Genomic DNA, 23644 nt, shown 5'->3' with positions numbered 1-23644 from the left:
AGGAGACTGTGCTGCTGCTGAAGGGGTTCACTGCTGGGTTTACAGCCCACAAAAATACAGTTGTTTTTATGAGGCAGGAACTCCTCTATATACCTTCCTTCTTCATCCTCTGTGTAAGGTTTTAGTCACTTCACATCAGCCTAATTAAACTGGGCATTTTAACAAAAACCCTTTCCGTGCACATTTATGTACTACATTTAAGACAAACAGATACATGCATTCAGGCTAAAACAGAGACATAATGCTGAAGCAATCATCAAACCTAAATTCCAACTGCACACTGTAGCTACATAAATATATCATTTACAATTGTGAGCTCTGACTTGTTGTATTTTTTGCCCTCTTTAGAATTAAAAGATCTGTATTGGACAAAGTAAGCCACTGTAGCTGATTTTTGCATAGCTGTAGAGCTTCAACATCCAGCAAGTATAAAAGGAACCGAATCTTTAGTTCCCACTGTACTGGCTTAGACACTTAACCTCTATAAAAACCCAAAAGGGGACCCTTAAACAAAGTCTGCACTACGATGGCTTCCCTTACTTTTTCTGTGCTTATGAAGCTCATGTGGCTCTGCGGAAATACATAAACTGTCACACCTACCTCCCAGCTCTCGGCAGGGAGGGGGCCCTTTTGTTTGCGGTTCGCCATTTTACGACACGGCACTTCGTTAAGAGAGACAGAACATGCTCGACTCGGACATGGAAAGCCCCACGTCACCACAGCAGTCGGTGTTAGTTTTAGTTGTGTGGTTAAGTTGTAGCCACTGTGACCAAATTTAGGACTGCTTTGTGTCTTTGCTTTTTAAAACACACTAATTCCTAGATGTCATATCACCATTTTCTCACTTTTATGAAATCATGCCGACAGTTAAAGAGAATCACAGCTTGACTGCATCAGTTTATTGGGAACAGCTTTATAAAGCGGCTTTAATTAAGGCGTTTATATATGCAGCAGTGTAATAGCAAGTGCACTTGAGATTGAAAAATACGTATTTTTAGGAGTATAGCTGTCAGAACTTCCTCGGCAGCCTCACCAAACAAACACAACTGTCACCAGGTTTTGACTAAAACAGTCATGTAAAATCGAAAGTTTCCACAGGACTTTAAACATTCTCTTCAGCGGGGATACCCTTACTGCTAGCAGCCAGTCAGTGATAATCAAATGCAGTTGATCAACTGATCATCATCACTTTACTGGTTCAGAGCATTCAGGTGTGTGTTAACACAATGCCACAGCCTTCCCAGGACTGGATGGTTCAGTAAATCCTTCCCACCATCTTATCGTACAATTCAAGACTTCTGCAACACTGTTCTTTGGACAGATGAGACCAAAGTGGAGAGCCATAATCCACAGGGCAACAGTTGGCTAACACCAGAAAAGAGAATATCAGCACAAAAACCTCATACCAACTGTCGAGCACAGTGGTCAAGGGGCAATGTTTTAGGTTTGTTTTTTCAGCCACAGGGACCAAAGCTTCTGAGTCACAGCATGGACTGTGTTTTTCACATGAGTGTTCTTCTACATATTGGTATACAAATGCAAAAGTGCTTCTTTCTGACAGCCGTCATATTTATGCAGTATATTAACAGTTTGAGTGTTTTGCCAGGGTATTGGTCTCTGTGGGTTCTTGTACTCGTACTAATAAAATATATACTGTACATCTTCCTGCTGCAGTATTACAGTATCACAGGGTTTAGTTTACACTGAGGAAAGTAGATCAATGGGTGTGATCAGGTTTCATTGTATGGAAAGTTCTATATTGATCTGAACCCACTTTCTGCAAATGGGATGAAATGAATAGGCTATTCATTTAGAGTTGAATAGACAGCTGCTGACAGCTCAGAGGGCGACTCATCCAAGTATATGAGGAAGAGATCAGTGTGTACACACTGAATTTAACATTAAACTGAAAGAGAGTTTAAATATTCACATCATATAATCAGATGTGGTTATTTTTAGACTCGAGACTTTAAATTAGATTTAAGTCACAAAAATGAAGACTTGACTTTGACCTCACACAGCTGTAATATTTGACCTCCTTGATATTTTAATGCATCTTACAATGAAAACTTAGATGAAACTTTGGCTACCAACAACAAAGAGAGGGAAAAGAAACAATATATAAAGCTAATTGAAACATGTCTACCAGATGTTCTTAGTCACTTCCGTGAGCTTTGGCCAAGATTAGAACACAATTTATTTTTCTACATTAGAAATGACACCGCTATAAACCTATGAACATTTTGCAGGGCTGTAGTCATAATTATGATTACTGCTTTCTCATTTTCCAATCTAAAATCTAAGTTTTCAGATTAAGAAAATTTTCTTTGCATGGCAGAAAAATTAAAGCATTTGCAGAAATTGAAAATGTATGCTTTCTGTTTCCCAAAAAATGAATTCACAGAAACATTGGCAGGAAAGTGAATGTTCCTCCAGTAGATCATTTGCATGGATAGTTTGCATTTCTACACTGGGACCAACGTTCTGGGAGATTAAAAAAGTTATCTTTACTATCTGAAGGATGGCAGTCTTAAATTCCCTTTGTCAAAATAACAAATTGGAAAAAAGTTTGGTCATTTGCCATAAAATGACTTTGGCTTCTCCAAGCCGTCTTCTCGGCCACAAGCTACAAGTGAAATGCGTCTGAAGTTGTAGGTATTTTAGAAATTACACATCCTTGAAATTTAGAAACTACTTGAAACACAATTAGAGCAACTGAGCTCTTGACATTGTTCCTGTTCCCCAGCTTCTCCCTTGTCTTCCAAGTTAAGGTTATATTTTTCTCTCCCAGGTTGTACGTTAGATGGATGCTCCTATAACAGTTCAGTATCCTGGACCACCTCCACGAAACCCTGCATAACAAGACGTTGTCAGGTGTGTATATGCGCTGACTGACCAAGCTGCACTGTTAGCAGATGAGAGGTAATGGAAGCAAAGCTCGGGCTTCGAGTTGAAAGCACTGATCCCAAATCAGATGTGAAAAACACACAGACATGTTGTTAGCAAGAAGGCATAATGCTAGAAGAGTGAAGGATGGGAAAAAAAGGAAAAGGGTTGGGAAAAGGAAAAGGCAGGGAAGTAAACAAAGACACTGAAGGAAAGAAAGTGAGTAGCCATGGAAGAAAACAAAACAAGTATGAGAACTGAGGGATGGAAGAAAGGAAAAAAGCCAGAAAGATTAAGAAGAAATGTGGAGTAAGCACGAACAGGTCTGGAAAACTGCTCAAAAGAGGTATGGATAAAAAAAGGAACAGGCAGCACTGGACAGAAGGAATTCAGGTAAGTAGGAAAAACATAGTGAGGAGGAACAGAATCAAATAGAGGAAGCAGAAGCAGAGGAAAGATATATGTATAGCAAGAAAAGGAAGGCAATATGGTGGAACAATAAGCTTTAAAGTAGCAGCATTAAAGATACATTAACATGTTACTTATAAAGATGCACAAACTGAAGAAAATATTTTCCACTTGGTTGTGACAGGAAGGTGTCATCACTGAAGCAGAAGTTCAGTGTGTCATCCACTGCAAAAACCCCAAAAACCACCCAAAGAAGTGCTGCCCCACCTGCCCCGGTGAGTATGAATTTTAACACAAGTGTAGCCTGGAAACATTTGGGGGTTCAGTTTTATTTCTACTGTACATGCATAGATTCTGTTTATTCATTTTCTTTATATCCACATTAGTGGAGTTAAGGTTTAATTTAATTCAGTTAAATTCAATTTAATTTATACAGCACCAAATCAAAACAACAGTCACCTCAAAGCACTTTATATTGTAAGGTAGACCCCACAATAATACATACAGAGATAAACCCAACAATCATATGATCCCCTATGAACAAGCACTTTGGTGACAGTGGAAAGGAAAAACTCCTGTTTAACAGGAAGAAACCTCCGGCAGAACCCGGCTCAGGGAGAGGCGGCCGTTTGGCTGAAAGGAAACCCAGAAATGAAATATTTATAGATATTAAACAGGAACTGATAACAAGCTTAATAGTTAAGATAAAGTAAAACAAATTCAGGATGTGCTCAGCAATTTCAGAAGGTCGAAGCCAGGGGCGCTACATTTATGTCATATCTCTTTGTCTCTTTTTCTTTCTCTTTCTGGAAATGTATTAACTAGCATTAAGCCCAAAGCTTCCTGTAGTTGATGAGGAAAATTTAAACAATAGTTATGAATTTCTCTTAGCTCTCTGGTCAAAAAAGAAGAGGAACCTCATGCAGTTTGTTGTGATTTTGAACTACATTTTATTTGACCTGAAGAATGGGAGAGAAAAAGATTAGAGTTGATGAAACAGGATCTTTTATCTTATTTCATAATAGAGTTTTTATTTATTTATGAGATATGACAAATTCCACTTATGTTGAAATTGGGAGTAACATTTTTGGACTTGCCAATGTGCGCAAACAGTCAACATACTTGCACTGCAGTTTTTTGAATTCTGACTTAATGTGTATTTCTTCTGCTGGTAGAAGGGTCTGTGTCTGTGGCTGTTGTCTATATTTAAATCACTTTAAAAGTGCAGTAATAAAAGCTTCAGGTGAAGAGGCAAAAGATTTGTGTGAACATGAGTGGATTAAAAAATAATTTGTTTGGTATAATGTATTTCCCTGCAGGTTGTATCTTTGAGGGTCGTCTATATAAAGAGAATCAGGAGTTCAGTCCAGAAGGGAAACCTTGCATCAAGTGTACCTGCACTGTGAGTACACATACCCTCTACTTACACCCCCCTCTGAGCAAAGCAGGGGCTCTGTCCCACCATTTGGTTAGTGTTGGACTCTCCTGGGAGTCACAAATTTTTGGTTGGAACAACATCCCTTTCCTTGGTTTTTCCCCCATAACTTCTTTGCTCTCTCTCACTCTCTCTCTCTCTCTTACACACACACACACACACACACACACACACACACACACACACACACACACACACACACACACACACACACACACACCTTAGATAAACAAACCCTACAGGTTTGTCCATAAACACATTAAAGCATTAATGTGCTGACACCTAGTTTGAGAATCTGTAAGCTTTTAACACATGTACACACATACAGAGGTGTTTCCCAAATAGAAATCAGCATGCTGTTACTAATCGTTCTGTTAAATTTTCTGTTTTGTCTTAATTAAAAAAATAATATGAATAACCAATTGTCAACATAAATATAACTACACTGAATTTACTTTGTCCTGTGATATCCTGTCACACTCTGGGTTAGCCTCCAGACCACCTGTGACACTGAACTGGACAGATAAGATAAGATAAGATAAGATAAGATAAGATAAGATAAGATAAGATAAGATAAGATAAGATAAGATAAGATAACCTTTATTAGTCCCACATGTGGGAAATTTGTTTTGTCACAGCAGGAAGAAGATGGATGGATTTTCTGGGTTTTAAAATGTACTTTTGTAGCCATCAAGTAGAGAAATATGGCGGTGTATGAAGTCTTATTTTATGGGGGCTAAAGACAGTTATCTATTTGTTGTTGTTGTCTAATTGTTATTGGCCTCTGTGAAAAGAATTCAGGGACAGAAAACCAGTTATTGATTCTGCGGGTAACTACGTTCAAACATTAGCTGTGTACTAACTCGGCTCTTGTGCTAATAAAACTGAACCAAAATATCCAGACTTTACACTGATGAAGGCTTTGTACCAAATATCTAAGCGTATTTCACAAGTCAGATGTGAGTACCGTAGTTTGCAAAGGTAATATGAAGTCACACATTCAACCACACACCCCCTTTTCTGCTGATGCATGAAAGACTGAAAGATTGACAACAAAATTAAACAAATCACCTTCCTAGGAAAGTTTCATTCAAAGGTTAATTCTGCTGCTGTTATTCTGTTTTTGTTTCAGGGAGGCCGAACTCTCTGCACGAGGGAGGTGTGTCCCATCCTTTCTTGCCCCTCTCAGCTCACCCACACCCCGCCTGGACAGTGTTGTCCCAGATGTGTCGGTAAAGACTGGGAAATTCAATGATGGGGATCATAATGATGGGCAACACCACAAAACATAACTCCTGTTAAAATGAGGTGGCAGACATTACACAGCTGTGGCCAGAAGCATAGATAGGCAATGAAACATGTAATCTCCTTAGAGAAGGGGTTAATGCTGCTCCTAATAACCCTAAATATCTTTTTTATCCTCAGCCTCCATTAATTTTAATTTCATAACTTTAGTCATATCTTGCAGGGGAATTTTTTTGTTTTGCACTCATGGATGTCTGAAGCAGTCAGAATTTTATTTAGATACAACCAAATCAATTCCGTTTTTAATCCCCATTTTTCTCTACATGACTCTGTCTTTCCTCCAGGTCAGAGGAAGGTGTTCGATCTCTCTTTGGGAAGCTGTCTGTTCTACAGTCAGGTCTATGACAATGGCACCTCCTTTATACACGACAACTGTACCACCTGCACCTGCCAGGTATCAGCCTGAATAGCAAAGGCTTCATTAAACAAAGCAATGGTCAGTTAGTAAATTTAAAAAATCCTAATTCAAATAATCTTTCTAGAATTCCACTGTAGTGTGCAAGAAACGCTGCTCGCGGCAGGGAACTTGCCAAGGCAGCCACTGCTGTGAGGAGTGTCTGTCCTATGTAAAGGTGGAGGAGGTGAAGTACTGCAGAGTCCGGAACAAGATCTACAGGGTAAGAGCAGGATGGATGGATGGATGGATGGATGGATGGATGGATGGATGGATGGGTGGATTATGGAGTGGGATGATGGTAACGGTTAGCTCTGTTGCCTCCTTGTTAAAATCTTTTTGGTGGCTGAGACCTTTCTGTGTGGAGCATGTTTCCTGTGTGACCCTCCTCTGCATACTCAGACTTCTCACAGCTCTGAAGACATGCACGTTAGATACATTGGTGATTCTATAGAGGCTGTAGGTGTGAATGCATGGTAGCTAAAATGTGACTAAAGTTCCATGTGCAAGAATTGGTAAAGTAGTGGCTTAAAGCACTCTGAGTGATCAGAAAGACTACAACAGCAAAGGATGAACGTATAGATAATACGTAGCTGTATTCTTGGGTATTGTTGGAATGATAAGTGCCTTTACGTCTTGATGGATGTTGTTCTAACCCTATTGTGTCTTTTTTCCTTTGCAGGAAGGAGACATGTGGTCATCAGTTAACTGTACTCTCTGTACTTGCGTTAAAGGCAGCATTGAGTGTCAGCCCAAACAGTGTGTACCAATCACCAGCTGCCCCTCGGTGAGTGACACCAGTTGATCAATGGATTACATTTATTTATAGCGGTGTGTTATGTGCTGTTATGTTACCCTAGCTGCTTTTCGACTGTGCATTTGTCTTTTTAATTTCTTGGACTATAATGTTTGCAAAAAACACTGCAATCTCTAGTGAAGGCTGGGAGCAGTCAGTCATCCAAAGGTGATGGGGTGGGTGGAGATTTGGTGGCACAAACAAAAATACCTCATACCCCTGGTGGTTTAACCTACAACAACCCTGTCTTTGTCACTCCACTTTATCTGCTTTCCTTTTCTCCATCTGACCTGTCTCACACTCATACTTTACAGCCCATGACTAACTTCGTGATTCTCATTTCACATGCGTAACGCCTCAAAATGACAATACTGTCAAGATTTATCGGCAGTGCTGCCATAACCGACTCTCAATTTCAACAGGTTCACCTAAAAATGCAGGTGTAGAGTATCAGCTTGAATCAAAACATTGAACATGTCATGTAAAAATGTATCCCCTTTTTTACATGACATATGCAAGAAATAAGCAAAATAACTATAAGGGTATATCAAAGAGTAACACAGCCTGTTGCATAAAGAGGTCTCAATTAGTGCACTGTAACACAGCTGAAATGTGGCATTAGCTGGGAACTCGGGGAACTGCTGGCAAGAGAAGGGTCTATGGTGCGTTCACCTGTTGCAGAGGTCGCTTTGAGGTTATCTGTCGTGCGTTTCGTGATGGAGTGGATTCCTGGCATGCCGGTGGCTGTCACGCAGTCAAAGCCGGTGTCAATGTTGGTCTAAGTTCACACGCTTCCAGTGGTTACAACGAGCCCTCACCTGTTGTTTGCGGTCAGAACAGGCACAGTGCCGTTGGTGGTCCACATTCAGTTTTGTCTCCAGAGAAAAAGCAGTTTTATAAGTCACTTTAAATGTGGAAGAGGGCAAATAGTTTTTTAAGGACTGTAGCTTCAATGTTGAAAAAGTGCAGTGAATGCAGCAGCCATTCTTTTTAGTGGCCTGCAGGGGGCGACTTTTCTGGTTGCTAAAAAAAAAAGCCAGATTGTTGAAATGTTTGTAAGAAAATGACCCTCCTGCTTCCTTGATCTGTGATCCTAGTAAACACTTTTGTGATTCCTCTATGGTCTCAGTCACAAGTTTCTAGTCTTACTGATTGCAAAATAATGTAGATGTTTTGATGACATACTCATCAAAAAAGGAGAAAAAAAGGAAACCACAGAGGGAGATTGGCAAGTTGCTGCCATATGAATGTGTATTGTATTTCTGTTTCCATCGCTGGCGTCAGACAGGTGTTTTACAGCGTTTTTTTTTTTAAAAAACATCTGTAACTCCCGTAACTCCTTAACCTCATGCTCAATTGAAAGAATTCCAAAACTTCCTGAAAGCACAGACTCTGCGATTTTCTCAAGTACTGCCCCGCAAAGACGAAGGTTGGTTGAGAGAAGAGAGAGTGAGGGGAGAAAGAGCTCAACAGAAAACAGAACTTTTTATCTGTTTTCTTTTGATCTTTTGGGGTTCTTTTTTGGGTTTTTTTTTCTTTTTCCTGTTTTCTGTGTTATTTGCTAAGTACTGAATGTGGGCCTTGCTTGGGATTACTGTAATGACCTTTATATCACTGAAAATAACAGTTTCTGCTTTCAGAAACCACTGAAATTTTGTGGTTGCACAAATGGTGTAAGAGTTATGGTAGTTTGACGTAAAAGTTTAACCTAAAACCTATGGGAGCACAGATGCTCCAGTCGGTTTTAATGGGTTAAATCCGGCACTTTCCTAACTAGTAAGTGATTTCACAGTGGCTGTCTTTTATATACAGTTAAAGTCTCTATTCTTAACATATTAATGCACTTTTTAGAGCATTGACACAACATTGAGACAGTATGTGACATCACTTTTTGAGAGCTGTATAAGAAAAAACAACATGAAAGAAGTGACACAGGAAAAAGTTACCCAGATGCATGTAGTTGTATGTAAAGGAATGCAAAAGGATGTAAACAGATTTTCAGTGGGGAATATATAGCACGATATCGGATAACACGTGTGTGCTGCATTGTGAGGTTGATATCAGTGAGTGAAATCGGACACTTCAGGACCAGTGGAGAGGTTACCGCTAACCCCCTGGGTTGACTTTTCTGCTCTTTACATAAAGTAAACATAATTTCTTGTAAAAATATGTTGATATTAAGCATAATTTGTGAATTTATTAAATTCTGATTGCAATAAAATTGTTGCAATGTTTCTCTTATGAAAATGTTTCTCTTATGAAAATACAAAGTCAGGTTTGATTTGTAGGCAGGTGTTTTAAACAATCTGTCCCACAGTTTAATAACAATGAAAAATCTGACATTTGCACTATTCTTGATATGAAAAGATATTAGTAAATGTAATCTAGTGTGGCTTATCACTCTCACAGAGGTCATTACAGTCCACATTACCTTCAAAACACACACACATACCTCACGCATACTCTTTCCCATGCCATCATCCTGCGGTCAGCAGCAGGTCGGCAGAGCGTGTGGGTCCCATTTGGAGACAGTGTGTCTCCGAACAGCCTTTTGTCTGTGTGGCATTTGAGTGACAGCAAAGAAGAGGTTCCCTATATTTAGGCCCCTGAAAACCAATCTCTGACACTGTGTGTGCCTGAATGAGTGTGTGTGTGCGTGTCCTTGTTTGTGTCATCAGTCTGTCAAAAGGCAGCCCTCTTCAAAGAGAGAGAGTGCCCTTTGTGCCGAGGTTAGGACTCTGGAGTCTGCATTGAGGGTACAGAGAACTTCTTTATGAGATGACAGATGAGTGGTGTGTGTGTGTGTGTGTGTGTGTGTGTGTGTGTGTGTGTGTGTGTGTGTGTGTGTGTGTGTGTGTGTGTATGTCTGGAAGACAGGGGGAAAAGACTGCGTATACGTTTATATGTCTATTTGTGAGGACTGGTTCCAGTTTTAGACCTTGGGAGAGGAGTCATTTTTCAAAAGGGAGGGTATTTGGTTAGTCTAGACTCAAAGGGTGGTTAACAGGGGTAGGGGCTGGGGTTAAAACATTTAGTTAGGCTGGTTAAGGTAGTTTTAAGGGGCAAGGAAGGCATTGTATCAGCGAAGGTCCTCACAAAGATAGAATTACATGTGTGTGCGTGCGTGCGTGCGTGTGAAAAAAAGGGCTTCCCTGAGGCAAAAAAACTAGGTGTGTGAAAGAGCCCTCTGATCTGCACTTTTGATGGAAGTTGAAACATACAGCGGACACACACACACACACACACACACACACACACACACACACACACACACACACACACACACACACACACACACACAGAGGGTCCTGTTACACAGACAAAGTTCAGCAGTTGAAGTTGGAGTATGTGTGTCTCTGAAACCTTCCTGGTGTTGCTGTGAACTTGTCAAAACGTGAACTTTTCCTGTATCGCCATCTTTCATGTAACTTCTGTTACCTCTGCTTGAATGACAGCACAAAATTAGAACTGTTGATAATCTCTACCAACAAAAATGGGAAATATATATCGTTTGACCACCAGTACTTGGTTCTCAACTGTGTGGAAACAAGACTTTAAATTAGAGGAAAAAGAACAAGTTAAAATATTATGAGAGATTATTAGTAATAGTCATCATATTCTAAGTCATACATTATAATACTGTATTTTATGTGGCAGACCTACGTTCAATAACAGGGGTCCATCAGGAATCAACTCCAACTACTATTTTTCTTCCCAATGTGATGTTTATGTAAAGTTTGGTCAGAAGGTTCCTTTGCGCGTGCGCCATTAGCATCCTGCCTGCTGTAACCTACAATTTCCTTCGAGATTAATAAAGTATTCTGATTCAGATTCTGTTTTATTTTACTGTTTTTATTTATTTTTACTTTAGGCCTACTTTGTTAGTTTTCTTGCATTTACAAAACTCTGATCTTCTTTTTCTCCCAAATACAGAAAACTAGGAATAATCTGACTTAGTGATCTGTGATCAGTAGAAGAAAGTTTAACAAGGGCAAAAAAGTTAATGGTTTTTAGAAATATTTATCAAAAGAGAAACTTTTTTCCTGGACATTCTGATTCGTGTACAGTTCGGTTGAAATTTGTAAACTGCAAAGCTAGTCAGAAGCATAACAGTTTTTTCTTATTGTAATTTTCTTTTAGGTTTTTATTCCATGTGTCTATGCTTTGCTCGTGACACTGCTCCACATTCTGTCAAAACAAGTTTCCTTGCCACATTCAGGCTTCTTGTCATCTTCCCTTAATTCCTCTGTCAGTTATCTAATCCAGTGTTTCTGTGTCTTTTCTCTTGCAGAATAAAATCCTGAACAGAACTGGCTGCTGCCCAGTTTGCACTGAAAGTGAGTAAGTCCTTCTCCACCCTCCACACAGTGATTTGTGGGATTCTCACTGCAGTGTCTTCTAATCTATATATCTAGGGAAGCCCTTTAATTTGAGCCCATCAAAGTCTTAAAATATCTCAAATATATTTATATATATATATTTTGTTTGTGGCTGCATAAGAATCAGAGTTATTGATACTGAATGTTTAGAAAGCTAATTATACGTCAGAACCTATGAATTGTTCTTTTTATGAGCAATAAAAAATAAAATCTCATCCTGGCCTCTGCAGTTCACTTGAGTATTCCCCGTGAACTTCAGTCCAGACTGTGGTTTACCCTTTGGGTCGTTTTACTTTAGCTTTTGGCTTCAAACTGCAGCAAAAAAATCCCCCAAAATGTTCTATTTCAGGACTACAAATACTCCATAAACCCCACTTGTGTATAATATAGAGTTTAGATTTAGCTGGTCAGGCAGATGTATTACCACAGTGAGTCACATTAGTGCCACATATTTCAGCATTTATCGTAAATAATTTTTCCGCTGTTAGCTGTCAGATTTCAACATGTATCCTTTTTTATAAAGTGCTTAACTTTGGGTTGCCTCTTGCTGTCCAGGGACCTACTGCTGTTCCAAAGTTCATGTTTTAGGTCACTGAGGTTAAAAAAGGCATTTGCTTTCTTTGACTTCTTTCTATTTTTTTGGTTAAACATATCAAGAGCTTTCTTTTTCTTTGTCCTACTTCAGAGCCAGGCGTGTGTACAGTCTTTGGCGACCCTCACTACAACACCTTTGACGGCAGGACCTTTAACTTTCAGGGAACTTGTCAGTATGTTCTGACTCGTGATTGTGGTAGCATTCCCTCTGGAGGGCCTGGGAATAACATCAACCTCAACAGCCCAGACTCGAGCTTCACGGTAAAATGGAAGGGTATCACTTCATAATATAGCCCACAACTGAGGGCATACTTCCTCTGTAATTAAATGGAATTTGAGTGTATATACAGGAAACAAATAAATAATTATATTGTAAGTAAATTTAGATATTGGGTTGGTAATTTTAAGTAGTGTGCAATTTCATGGTAATGCTGGAGGAAAACAAACCATATTTCCCCATCTTATATCATAAGCATGCTGTACTTTTCAGGCCGCAGGCCTTATTACAGAGCGTATTAATCTTTATTTTATATTTGTTATATTGATGTGCATGCTGGATGTCCTATTATTCAATTATTCATTTATCTTACCAACTTACAACAAAAAAAATAAATACAGTCAAAATGTTACAGTACAATGATGGAACTTGATGGTTTTCTTTCACCATCACTGGTCAAATATAATTTTCAAAAGGAGTGAAATACCTGAAAGTTAGGCCGGGTTAAGCTGTATTATAGTATGTTATTGATGGAATTTAGAATACACTAGGATTTGATAAAATGTGTACTCAGAATGGGATGAAAAAAATTGGGAAACTGCTCATCTCTGCTGACCTCTCTGCTGACTTTTTTCACACATTAGAAACCAAAAGCAGCTGAAATTTTATAAAGACATCAGGACCTCTGAGACCTCAATAGATCCTGAGTTGTCCTGTTTTATTGGCTTTTAATCTCATTACTTTGATTTCAGGTGTTGGTGAAGAATCACGCCCGGAGGACTCGCTCCTTCTCCTGGACTCAGTCTGTCGAGGTGAAGCTGGGTAGTTTGATCCTCAGCCTGCACCAGCACTTAACGGTACGGAAGAATGGTACTCGCATCGCCCTGCCCTACCATGGTCCTGGGGTGCATGTAGACCTGGATGGATACCTGCTCAAACTCACCACCATTGCAGGTCAGTATACGTCTTTCTGATCCAAGTTTTTAAATCAGCAAATATTGACCTCTATTTGTGGTCTCAGCTGAAGGTGAATTAATCATTGGAGAGTTCTTGATAAAATATGGCATGGCTCAGTGAGTGGAGCCTGGTTTTCCATGTATGATCGTCTATTTAACATTCTGTGTGGACCTTTCACCTGATTTGGTCTGACTGTACCTGTGTGTGGCCTTCTGTTAAGCATCAGCAGAAGCGCAGGAGTCTTCTGCCCTCTCATGCCACCCAAATAAAATATGCAGAAAGGTTATTATGAATTTTTTGTCCAAAATTAAAGCAGCTTTAAGAATAACAGCACAAACTTTGCAGATGAAAACCACATATCTGAAAAATTAGTTGATAATTTGAAATCATTCTTTTACAAGAGATGGTTACAAATAATAAAGATTTTGTTTCTAACCTCCACCTTTTTCTGCAGGTCTGGAGATCACATGGGATGGTGACAGTTTTGTGGAGGTTGTAGCTGCTCCTCATCTGCGTGGGCGCCTCTGCGGCCTTTGCGGCAACTACAATGGCCACAAGCGTGACGATACCATAGGCGGTGACGGGCAGTTCAAGTTTGACGTGGACGAGTTCGCAGAGTCATGGAGGGTCGAGGGAAATGAGGTTTGCACCAAACATCACCCGCCTCGCAGGCCGACTTCATTCCTGTGCCCCGGCAGCGTTAAAGTCAAGTTCAGGGCTCACCGGGAGTGCCAGAAGATAAAATCGTGGCTTTTTAGTAAGTGCCACAGTTTGGTGGACTTCGGGTCTTTTTACAGGTGAGGAGAAATCTCAAGTGACAACTTAATTGTTAAAGTGCCAAACACTGTAGCTTGTCACACGTATCCATTTCTCTGTCCTACCATAACCATACTTGTATGAGGCTTTCGGTAAAATCTTTTTTCATTACGGGAACTTAATCTTAAACAAAACCAAATTCTGCCCTCTTTAGGTCGTGTGTGACGGACATGTGTGAGTGTCCAGTCCATAAAAACTGTTACTGCGAGACCTTCATCGCCTACAGCAGAGCCTGTGAGAGGGAAGGTGTGCCCGTACTTTGGAAACCCGAAGCTGCTTGTATGGGTGAGTGGCAACACTCATAAATCGCAGCGCATTCTGAGAGGTGCTCTTGACTATTAGAGCCAGTCTTAATGACACCAGATTTGGCTTTTTGTTTTTTGTTTAAAGAAAATTCTGCTCACTTCTGAGCAAACCTGACACTTACTGCAGCTGCCATTCCAGTTCATAGTACTCCCTTTTAGAGAAGTAGAAAAGGATTTACCTTATGTATGCTTAAATTCCCTCTTTTGCATGATATTATCGTTCAACCTTGATAAAATGAACAGTATGCATTGGGTTTGGTATGAGTGCATGAGAAACAGCTAATTCCAATGAGAAGCTGCTGAGAATCTGCTCACATTGACATAATCAAGTCCTAACTTTTTCCCCTCTTTCTACCTTTTCTTCCTCTCATCAGCCACCCAGTGTAAACACGATGCAGTGTACGACACCTGTGGTCCAGGCTGCACCAAAACCTGTGACAACTGGAATGAGATCGGACCGTGCCGTAAGCCGTGCGTGGCCGGCTGCCACTGCCCCGCCAACCTGGTGATGTTCCAGGGACGGTGCATCAAACCCACAGCATGCCCTGGACGGTGACCCCTATGAGCTGGGGGAAGGGGACTGAAGGGAGGGTCATCTGAACTAAAACTAAGGGTCCAAACTAGCAAAGCAGAGTTTGGGAAGACACTAAAGGGTCTCAAGTTGACAGCTAAGATGCAACAAGGTACTCAGGGTCCATAACTTCACAAGGAAGTACGCTGTCGTGACTTAGATGCCAGCGATCCAAACAATGGTGACGGACTGAAGGGAAACTCAGATGATCATCTGATCACGGAGCGTTCGATTTCTGACTTCCTCTCGCCTCTTTGTCACACTGTTACTACACCAGTCGCCACCAATTACAGTTTTGGAGAATAAAAACTAAAATCTCAAGCGACAACTTAAGTGGCATTTGGAGATTTTACAACTCACGAATTACAGGAACTACGGCATGTTGCCATGGACCCTCAGGGAACAGTCTGGGGCCAGCGGACTCCTCTTAGAGCCAACATGGCGACTGAGTTTCTCTCGCAAACACATTAAAGTGACCAACAGAGCATCTGCATTTGGAATAGTGAGATTCAAAGTCAAAGAGAAACTCGGATTCATCATATCAAAACTGAACTTATCATCTCTATTCCATCATTTCATACTGTAAGCTAGCCAGATTTATATGAAAGACAGACAAGCTTTTATATAATTATTGTTCTAATTATTAATATTATTGCTATTATTTGTTGTTGATGTTAATTTATATATCAGTCAAATGAAATGTTGTAGCAAGAGCCAGAATCATGAATATAATTGTGTTATAAATGATTTAAAGGGAAACAAAAGCTATTTATATATTTGTTGTGTATTTTTTGTTACTGTTTGAAGAGAAATGCCCAAATGTGACTCAGCTGTTGCACCATCGCAGGGATTAAGTACTGTATTGTATTATGCTCAGTGTACAGGTTGTAGTGGTTAGTAAACTGAAGGTGTTCGTGAAAGCATATGTTTCACTTGACGATAATTATTTAAGACCAGCAATATAATCTTTTCTCGAAGTTCATTTTTGACTGTCGTCCTTCCTCTATGTAGTGCTGGAGAAAAATCGAGATTACGGCTGCTAGTTCAATTCCCAAAAGAAGCCAGTGTTTAAAAAAAAAATGAAGTAAAGCTGATTTCATGTTTATCTGTGGCTCCTTAGATTTATCTCCACTAAAGATAAAAGACACAAATCTTGAAAGAAAAAAAGATGTAAAACTATTTTAAATACATTTGCACAGCTTTAATACACTTCAAATTTATACAAACATATTTCACATGAACACATCTCTAAAATAAAACATAAGGACTAAAAGCACCAAATACATTAGAGTTCATTCAACAGCAAACTGAGTCTCCAGGGTTGTACAGGTTTTAGGGGATTAGACGTGTGTCCACCTGTTTCAGTGGTTTCACTCGCTTTGACAATTCGCCACCCTCTTTCACTTCAAGCAATGTTCAAAAGCAGAAAAAAAAATGACTGCAGTCTGGCCCAGGTGGAGAAACAAAACACTGACACATGGAAGATAGTGAATTTTCCCCCCTGTTCAAGAAGAAATACTTACATTTCACCTGCTACTGTAACTCTTTCTAGTACTGCACAGTATGACAGTCTTATAACTCACAATCATGTCTGCTTTGTTATGTGAGTTAAAAAGAAAAGACTAGCTTCAGTTTAGAACACTGCCCATAAAATGAACGTAGCTATGAGTCAATGTCAAACATCAAAATGTTGATGCTGCACATCCACTCGTAAAATCTCTCATTTCAGGAGTACAGGATAGCAGAAAACTAGAGCAAATTTACTCTCTTTTGGTAGCTGACACATCTTTTTGAATAAATGATGCACGTACTGGGATGCCAGTTACACGCGTTTTCTACTCCTTGTTGATGTTTTCAGTTTGCAAGCCTTGTACTGCTGAGGTTGTATATGGGATAGTGCTATGCTGGGAATTACATGAGGTCAGCTGTTTCAAAGTTTGTTCAACATTAAAAGGTGCAAAATGTGAGTGTGGTGGCTGGAGTCGATGGAGCATGGTCCATCCACTCCCACACAGTCCTGAGAAGAGGCTTAACAGCATCTGTATGCGTGTACATGGGATTCAGAAAATCCCTGTAATTGTTCCTTATATTAAATGTGGTTTTTAAGTAAATGAAAGTTCAGTTTTAAGCCGTCTGTACAGAGTGATGCGTACTGGATTATTTGAATACACTTGTTTCTTCCTCTGCAAATGAATGCAGTCACACAAAAAGGTTTTGAAAAAGTAGCATGTCAAAGCCTCGGTCCTGAACCACAGTATGGTATATGGGCCACACACATTACTGTGGTTGCAAGTAGGGCTGCCACAAACGATTATTTTGATAGTCGACTAGTCACCGATTATTTTTGCGATTAGTCGACTAATCAGATCATCATCCATTGAACGTAAAAGTACAGCTTATTGCACCAGCAGCATCTGCTCTTATATAACTATCATTAGCTTACAGCTTTAACTGTTTAAGGTCTGTGCTAACTAAAAATAAAGACAAGATGATAGTTAATTGAATTCTAATTAAATGTGCAGATTGTTTCGGTGGAGTTTAATAAACTCAGCCGATTTACTCAGGAACAAATAAAATACTGAAAAAAGCCAAACAATAACATTTTTAAGTTATCTAAGTGACTTGTATATGTTTAACCTGAGTAGGGCGGTGGGTTTGAAAACGATCTGCCGGGAGTCCGGTGCTCTCATGGCCCCCGGCTAGCTATCGAGCTAGTGGGTAACAGACGCCTCCGAAAACGTCGGAGCGCTTTTGAAAATATGTGGTAAACTGAGCAGATATTTGAGGTTTACACAGCTACATTCTCGCCTGAAAATATGTTAAACGTTTATTTTGTGACCCAGAAAGAATAATAAGAGTAATATTAAAACTAACTAGCTGCCGCCATTGTTGACAACTGCGCTGGGCCGCGCTATGAATTCTGGGACACAGTTTCTTCTTCTTCGGGGTTTAACGGCAGCTGGCATCCTTGTACATGCAGTGCTGCCATCTTCTGTTTCAGTCCGTTATTACACTCTTAAATCCTGCTACTTATTCCTGCTTTTGGGATCTTACAAAGCTTCAAATGACGCGTCGACTATTAAATCAGTCGTCGACGATTTTGATAGTCGACGTAATCGTGACTAGTCGACTAATCGTGGCAGCCCTAGTTGCAAGCATTAAACAGAAGAAAATAGACCTAAAAAGACGCTTTGGGTCACATAAAGCGGGTCTCTGCAGACAGCTGTATTGATTAAAATAGACCCTTACAATCTCAAATTTAACACTAATTATAATAAAGTACATCTAATGTTAATCTTAGAGTAGAGTAACTATTTAATTATTTTGATGGAAATTTCCTTTAAATATGACCCAAAACTTGTTACCAGTTTCAAAAATGACAATCATCTGGCGTTTCATCCTAAAATTTTGCATTCGTCAAAATTTCTTTAACAACAAATACTGTGACCTTTAAGTCTAATCATTCTGTAATAAAACTCCTCGGTTTTCTCTACACTGTGGCTTGTTATACTGCATTCATAATCACAAACAGGATCTTCACAGTCTCTAGCAGAAATTGGAAGAAAATCACTGATACAAATCACAATTACACATAAACTACAGAAAAAAATGAAAAGTACAATTACACACTGGTGTCGTTAAGTGATTTTCACACATTTAGGACACAGTAAGAGATCTGTTTGTGTTCTAACTACTGGAAACACTATGTTTAGTTTATACAATGGGTGGCACCTGTTCAGAGGGTGCAGGAAGCATGATAGAAAATTAATATTACCAGCTCTATGCACACACAACCACAGTGCAACAGGGATCTGACCAGTTAAAGTCTGTTTAACTTGTGGTTTGACCGACTGAGAGATTTTCATTGTCACATACAACCACTGCAGGCGATGCCTGGAAACATTTCAGAGCTGCAATAAATGCATGGAAAAGGCGTTACACTGTGAACATTCCTGTACATCTTGCACATGACGAGGGGCATTTCAACTCTTTGGCATTTTCAGAAAAAGACACATTCACTTATTTTTTCCAAGCTAGCATGCTTTAAGGCGTGGAATGGTACAATGGTATAGGTTTTATATGAAAATACTGGAGCAAAAAAATAAAATGTTCTCTGTTTGCAAATGATACATAGCTGATACAACAAACTTGAAAGTGATGATTAACACATTGCATGCTTCTGGGGCAAATTAGTTTCCCCCTTTAATTTGGTTCTTTGATTTTATTTAAGTATTTTAATCTTGACAGAAATTTTGTAGAAGCCAACCCTGATGCACCCGTCTCCTTTCAAATATGATTAACTTGTCAGTTATGGCCTCACAGACCGACTGGAGGATTAAAGTCTGCATTTTCCTCTGACCATCAGGAAAAAAAGCAAACACGTGCGTTTGTAACTACTGTTTCATATAAATAAGCTTAGAAAAATAAAAGCTTGTGTGTCTGGCACCACAGAGTAGACAGTGGAAGTAAAACGCAGCTGGTGAGGAAAGTTGAGCAGCTAATTAGTTTGACATTTTTGGGGGGGGGTGGCAGTTGAATTCAAAAGGGAGCTACAACACTAGACTTACATTCTATAGCTTACTTACATGTTATTCATACCAGCAATCTGAGTTTCTGCTCGTTGTTGACTCTTTTCTGCCCCCTTGTGGACATAAAACAAACTAATTGGAGCTTTAAAACAACATGCAGCATGTTGCCCTGTTAATTTTCCATGAGCGTAGATAAGCAAACCACAATCTCAACCTGCTAGAAGGTGACATCTAGTGAGTGTAGTGTTGCTACTTGAAAAATGACCAGCAAACAGCAAACTAAAGTTAGCATCAGCAACTGATACTGATTCTGCATCATGTTCCACAATGACCTCAAAAACTTAGTGGATGACAAAATACCTGCGGCATTTGTTTTCTTTGCTTTGTTGCTATTTGCAGATCATCTGTGCAATTCTGCTATTTTTGTACTCTTAGCAAAATGAAAACAAAAAACAAATATTACAGCGATGATCGCACAGCTACAGAAAATCTTGCTTGCCAAACCATAGACAAAACTGAAAGAAAAAAAAATATTAATGATACAAGTAAATAAAACTAGCTGCTCTAAGTACAGAAAATATGTATGTGCACTCTAATATATAATCTTCCAAACCTCTGAAGAATTTTTTTCTTTGTCTCCAGTTTCGCTATACAAAACAAGATATACATCTAATAAAAAATACACTCTTAAGTTCCAGGCTGGCCAGCTTTCAGGATATACTAAAGCAAATTAAAAAAAATATATGTAGTCAAACCAACCTACACAGCTGGGGTCAGCTATCACAGCAAAGAAACAAGTCAACCAGGCAGAAAGGAGGAGGAGTGTGGACAGAGAGACTGACCAGCAGAGCTCAGTCGTCATCGCTGTCACTGCCTGACTCGCTGAGCTGAAGGTCATTTCCTGTGGGGAGCAGAAGATAAATGACCATAATACCAAAAATGCAGTGTGGTAGCACAGAGTCACTGGCAGTGAATGAGCAAGATTAGCAGCAGCACAGAAAACGAATGCACGCATGTATAAATTCCATCTCTTGACCTGACCAAGTCTAAGTATAACCCAAAGGTACTCACGGAGTGTGTTCATGAGCTGGTTGTTCCCCTGCTGCCGGTCAGGTCCTCCGTTGGCCATGGGGTGGCGGCTGGGTGACGTCTGGCTGAGGGGTCGGGGGGTCTCGAGCTCTCCGTCGCTGCTGCTGCTGTCATCGCCGCTCCCTGAGGCGCTGCCCGAGTCGGAGGAGCTGCTGCTGCCGCTGCTGCTCATCTGCTCTATCACCTCCACCTCTGCTCGCAGCTCTGTTAAGAACAGCAGAGAATCGCTACAGTTAACACAAAGACATTCAGCATTTACTGAAAAATTGTTTATAACAAACTGTAATGTCCTTACATTTATTTAGAACTATGTGATACTTAAGTGTGTCACGTAGCATATGTTTAATATAGAATATGTTATTTGTGATGTTAATCATAAACTATAGTTATGTCAGGAAAACCATCTCTTCTATTATGAGCTATGGCCGTGTATCACCTTCCTTACCTCTCTTGATGTCATCGAGCTGAGGCTCTGGGGAGGGGTTGTCCTTAGATGGGGAAGGAGAGGTTTTGATCCCAGCCCCGGGTTTAGTGGGGGCCCTAAACTGAGAGGTGGGCTGGCTGGACCGAAGCGACTGCTGCTCAATCCGGGCCTGGATCTTACTGCTGCCTTCTGCCCTGTAAAACACACACACAACAGATGTGATTTCACCTGGATTTATTTAAGAGTAACATAGAAGCCAGCCTGAACTTCCCACTTCAATAACCTTAATTTTGTAATCACTGATATCTCCACTGATATCTCACCTAGTTTTCTTGACCTGGATGCTGCTGCTCAGTTTCTCCAGTACAAACTCCCCAGTGTCGTGGTTAATGATGAGCACACAGTCCTTCTGGTATGGCCGCTTGTTTCCTTTGAATACTGTCATGGGAGGGGTAGAGCCCTGAAAGAAAAAAAAAGAAAATGCAAGAACTAAATATGGACAGTCTTGGCTAATTTTGCCAGACCCTATTACATTAAAACAGTGGAAGAAGGTATCATTATACAGTGCTTATTCCTGGTGTGACTGACTCGCTGACTTCAGTTTGAATTGCTTTGATTGTACAAAGTCTGTTTTTACCCTCGATACTGGATTTCTATATGTGCAAACATAAATACAAATGTAGTATCTAAGGTAAAAACAGACTTTGTACAATCAAACAAGCTTGAAAAAAAAAATCAGTATTTGGTATGACCACTGTTATTCCTCAACACAGCCGGAACTCTCTTAAGTAAGCTTTCTTGTAATTTCTTCAAGTGGCCTCCAGGAATAGTTCTCCATGCTTCCTGAAGGACATTCAAAGCTGTTTTTGGATGTTGGCTGCCTTTTGTTTTGTTCTGTCAAAATAATCTCACACTGCTTCAATAACGTTGAGGTCCAGGTCATTCCACAACTCATCTGATGTAGATTGTAGTTTTTTGGGGTTTTATTAGGCCTACCACTTATTCTTTTATCTTCTAAATGTTCACTTTTCAACCAATTTGTCTAAGGACTCCCTGCAAACCATGCTGAGATATGCCAAGTATACACCTAATAGCTATTTGGGAATCACCTGATTGGTGCAAATGTTATGGTATTTTATGCCAGGCTGTTATAAATTGACTGGCATAAAATACTAGCAATGCTAGAAACAAATTGCCTCTGGAAATGGTCAGATACAAGGACTGGACTGAAAGGAGCAAAAAATGCAGCCAGTGTTTAAAAAAATAAAAAAACAAGCAAAAGAACAATCAAAAAGACCTTGACGAAGCCTGGAAAAGTATTGCTTAAACCAACTTAAAAAAAAACTACAAGAAAGTCTCATAGCTTGGAAGCAAAAGGAAATGAAAAGGCATTTATAAAGTTTTGCACAGTACAGAATGTGAACAGATATTCATCTAACATGCAAGTGCCACACTTCCTGGAAGTACCAATTCAGTCAGTATTTAAGAGCGATGAATTTGATGCTAGAAGAATGGAAATTGTTTTATTATTTGCTTAATTTACAGAAAGAAGTGCACATCATGCAGTCTTACTGGAATATGAGGTAGTGTTATGGTAACTTCATCTCCTTTCCCAACTTGAAGCTCTCCCTCACAGCTTGTGTCAATCGATGCTGGTTTGAAGTCATCTGAAAAGGAGATGCAACAGATAATTTAATCAGGTGCTTTAGGAGACATTGTATGTAGGTAATTCCAAATACATGGACATTTTATTAAGTCTCTTAAACAAATATTGAAAAATTATGAGCCGACGAACCCAGATTTAAAACCTGAGAATGGGGAGTAAAACGATAAAATTCAGTGTATATTGCTGCCACACCATTTGCAACAAATACTTACTTATATTGTTTTCTCCATATAATTACCCATACACAGACTGTGTAAGACACAGCCTCTCCGTCCATGTGAGAAAGAGAGTCTGACACAACAGTAATCTAACAGTGCGCTTTGTATGGTGCCAAAGTTTTATTTAACACATCGCGCAGTCTGTCACACTTACATCTGATGGTGTGAAAGGAAGACTTTGGCCTCTTCTCAAAGCTTTCTCCGAGCTTCAAAACATGCTCCTCTTTGTCCAGCAGCGGATTCGTGCTCCCGTTCATGGCTCCGTTGGTTTAATGGTTACTAAAACTCGCATTTAGGTCAAATCCCACGAAGAGCCGAGAGCAATCTGGCAAGTTGAGCAGGATCAAAATAAGATGCCAACTACAACACAAAGTTAGCTTGCTGTGGCTAACAGTTAGCAAAACATCACGTGGCCACGCCTTTTCCGCTTTTGGTCCGGCTCTCAAATATCGCCGAAAGTGGGCTGTGTTAGCAACGTCACCTGTTTTCATTAAAGCAAAAGATTTTTCAAAACAAACAAACAACGCATTTCACTACATAATAACCTATGAAAATGTTTTCAGTGCTTTAATTTAGTCAGTAACGAGTAATTATAGAAAACGCGCCACTCGATGAGAAACGGAATTAAGTAGTAAAGACCACACGACATCATTTA

The 23644-nt window shown here is 39.8% G+C and overlaps 2 protein-coding genes across 2 annotated transcripts in view; one reads left to right on the top strand and one right to left on the bottom strand.

The window, feature by feature from the left end:
• The window catches only part of bmper (BMP binding endothelial regulator), a 34321-nt gene extending 17048 nt beyond the window's left edge, over positions 1-17273 (top strand). The window contains exons 5-17 of the mRNA XM_085472086.1: positions 2792-2874; positions 3479-3569; positions 4614-4696; positions 5862-5961; positions 6319-6428; positions 6517-6651; positions 7111-7215; positions 11516-11561; positions 12289-12458; positions 13167-13368; positions 13826-14168; positions 14342-14472; positions 14867-17273. Coding sequence (XP_085328212.1) covers positions 2792-2874; positions 3479-3569; positions 4614-4696; positions 5862-5961; positions 6319-6428; positions 6517-6651; positions 7111-7215; positions 11516-11561; positions 12289-12458; positions 13167-13368; positions 13826-14168; positions 14342-14472; positions 14867-15048 — 1781 coding nt within the window. The 3' untranslated portion in view covers positions 15049-17273. The remainder of the gene's footprint in view (positions 1-2791; positions 2875-3478; positions 3570-4613; positions 4697-5861; positions 5962-6318; positions 6429-6516; positions 6652-7110; positions 7216-11515; positions 11562-12288; positions 12459-13166; positions 13369-13825; positions 14169-14341; positions 14473-14866) is intronic.
• eaf1 (ELL associated factor 1) lies at positions 16250-23504 on the bottom strand. The gene is made up of 6 exons (XM_085472088.1): positions 23144-23504; positions 22678-22772; positions 21429-21565; positions 21127-21299; positions 20664-20885; positions 16250-20493 (listed from the first exon to the last, which is right to left on the bottom strand). The coding sequence occupies exons 1-6, from the start codon at positions 23244-23246 to the stop codon at positions 20444-20446; spliced, it is 780 nt and encodes a 259-aa protein (XP_085328214.1). The 5' UTR covers positions 23247-23504; the 3' UTR covers positions 16250-20443.
• Positions 23505-23644: the final 140 nt, after the last annotated feature.

Source organism: Copadichromis virginalis, linkage group LG11 (assembly GCF_057382275.1).
Source record: "Copadichromis virginalis isolate Kocher_CV1m ecotype Utaka linkage group LG11, C_Virginalis_male_GT1.1, whole genome shotgun sequence".
Taxonomy (NCBI): Eukaryota; Metazoa; Chordata; class Actinopteri; order Cichliformes; family Cichlidae; genus Copadichromis; species Copadichromis virginalis.
Note: the sequence above shows the minus strand (reverse complement) of the source record. Positions and strands in the feature narration are given on the sequence as shown.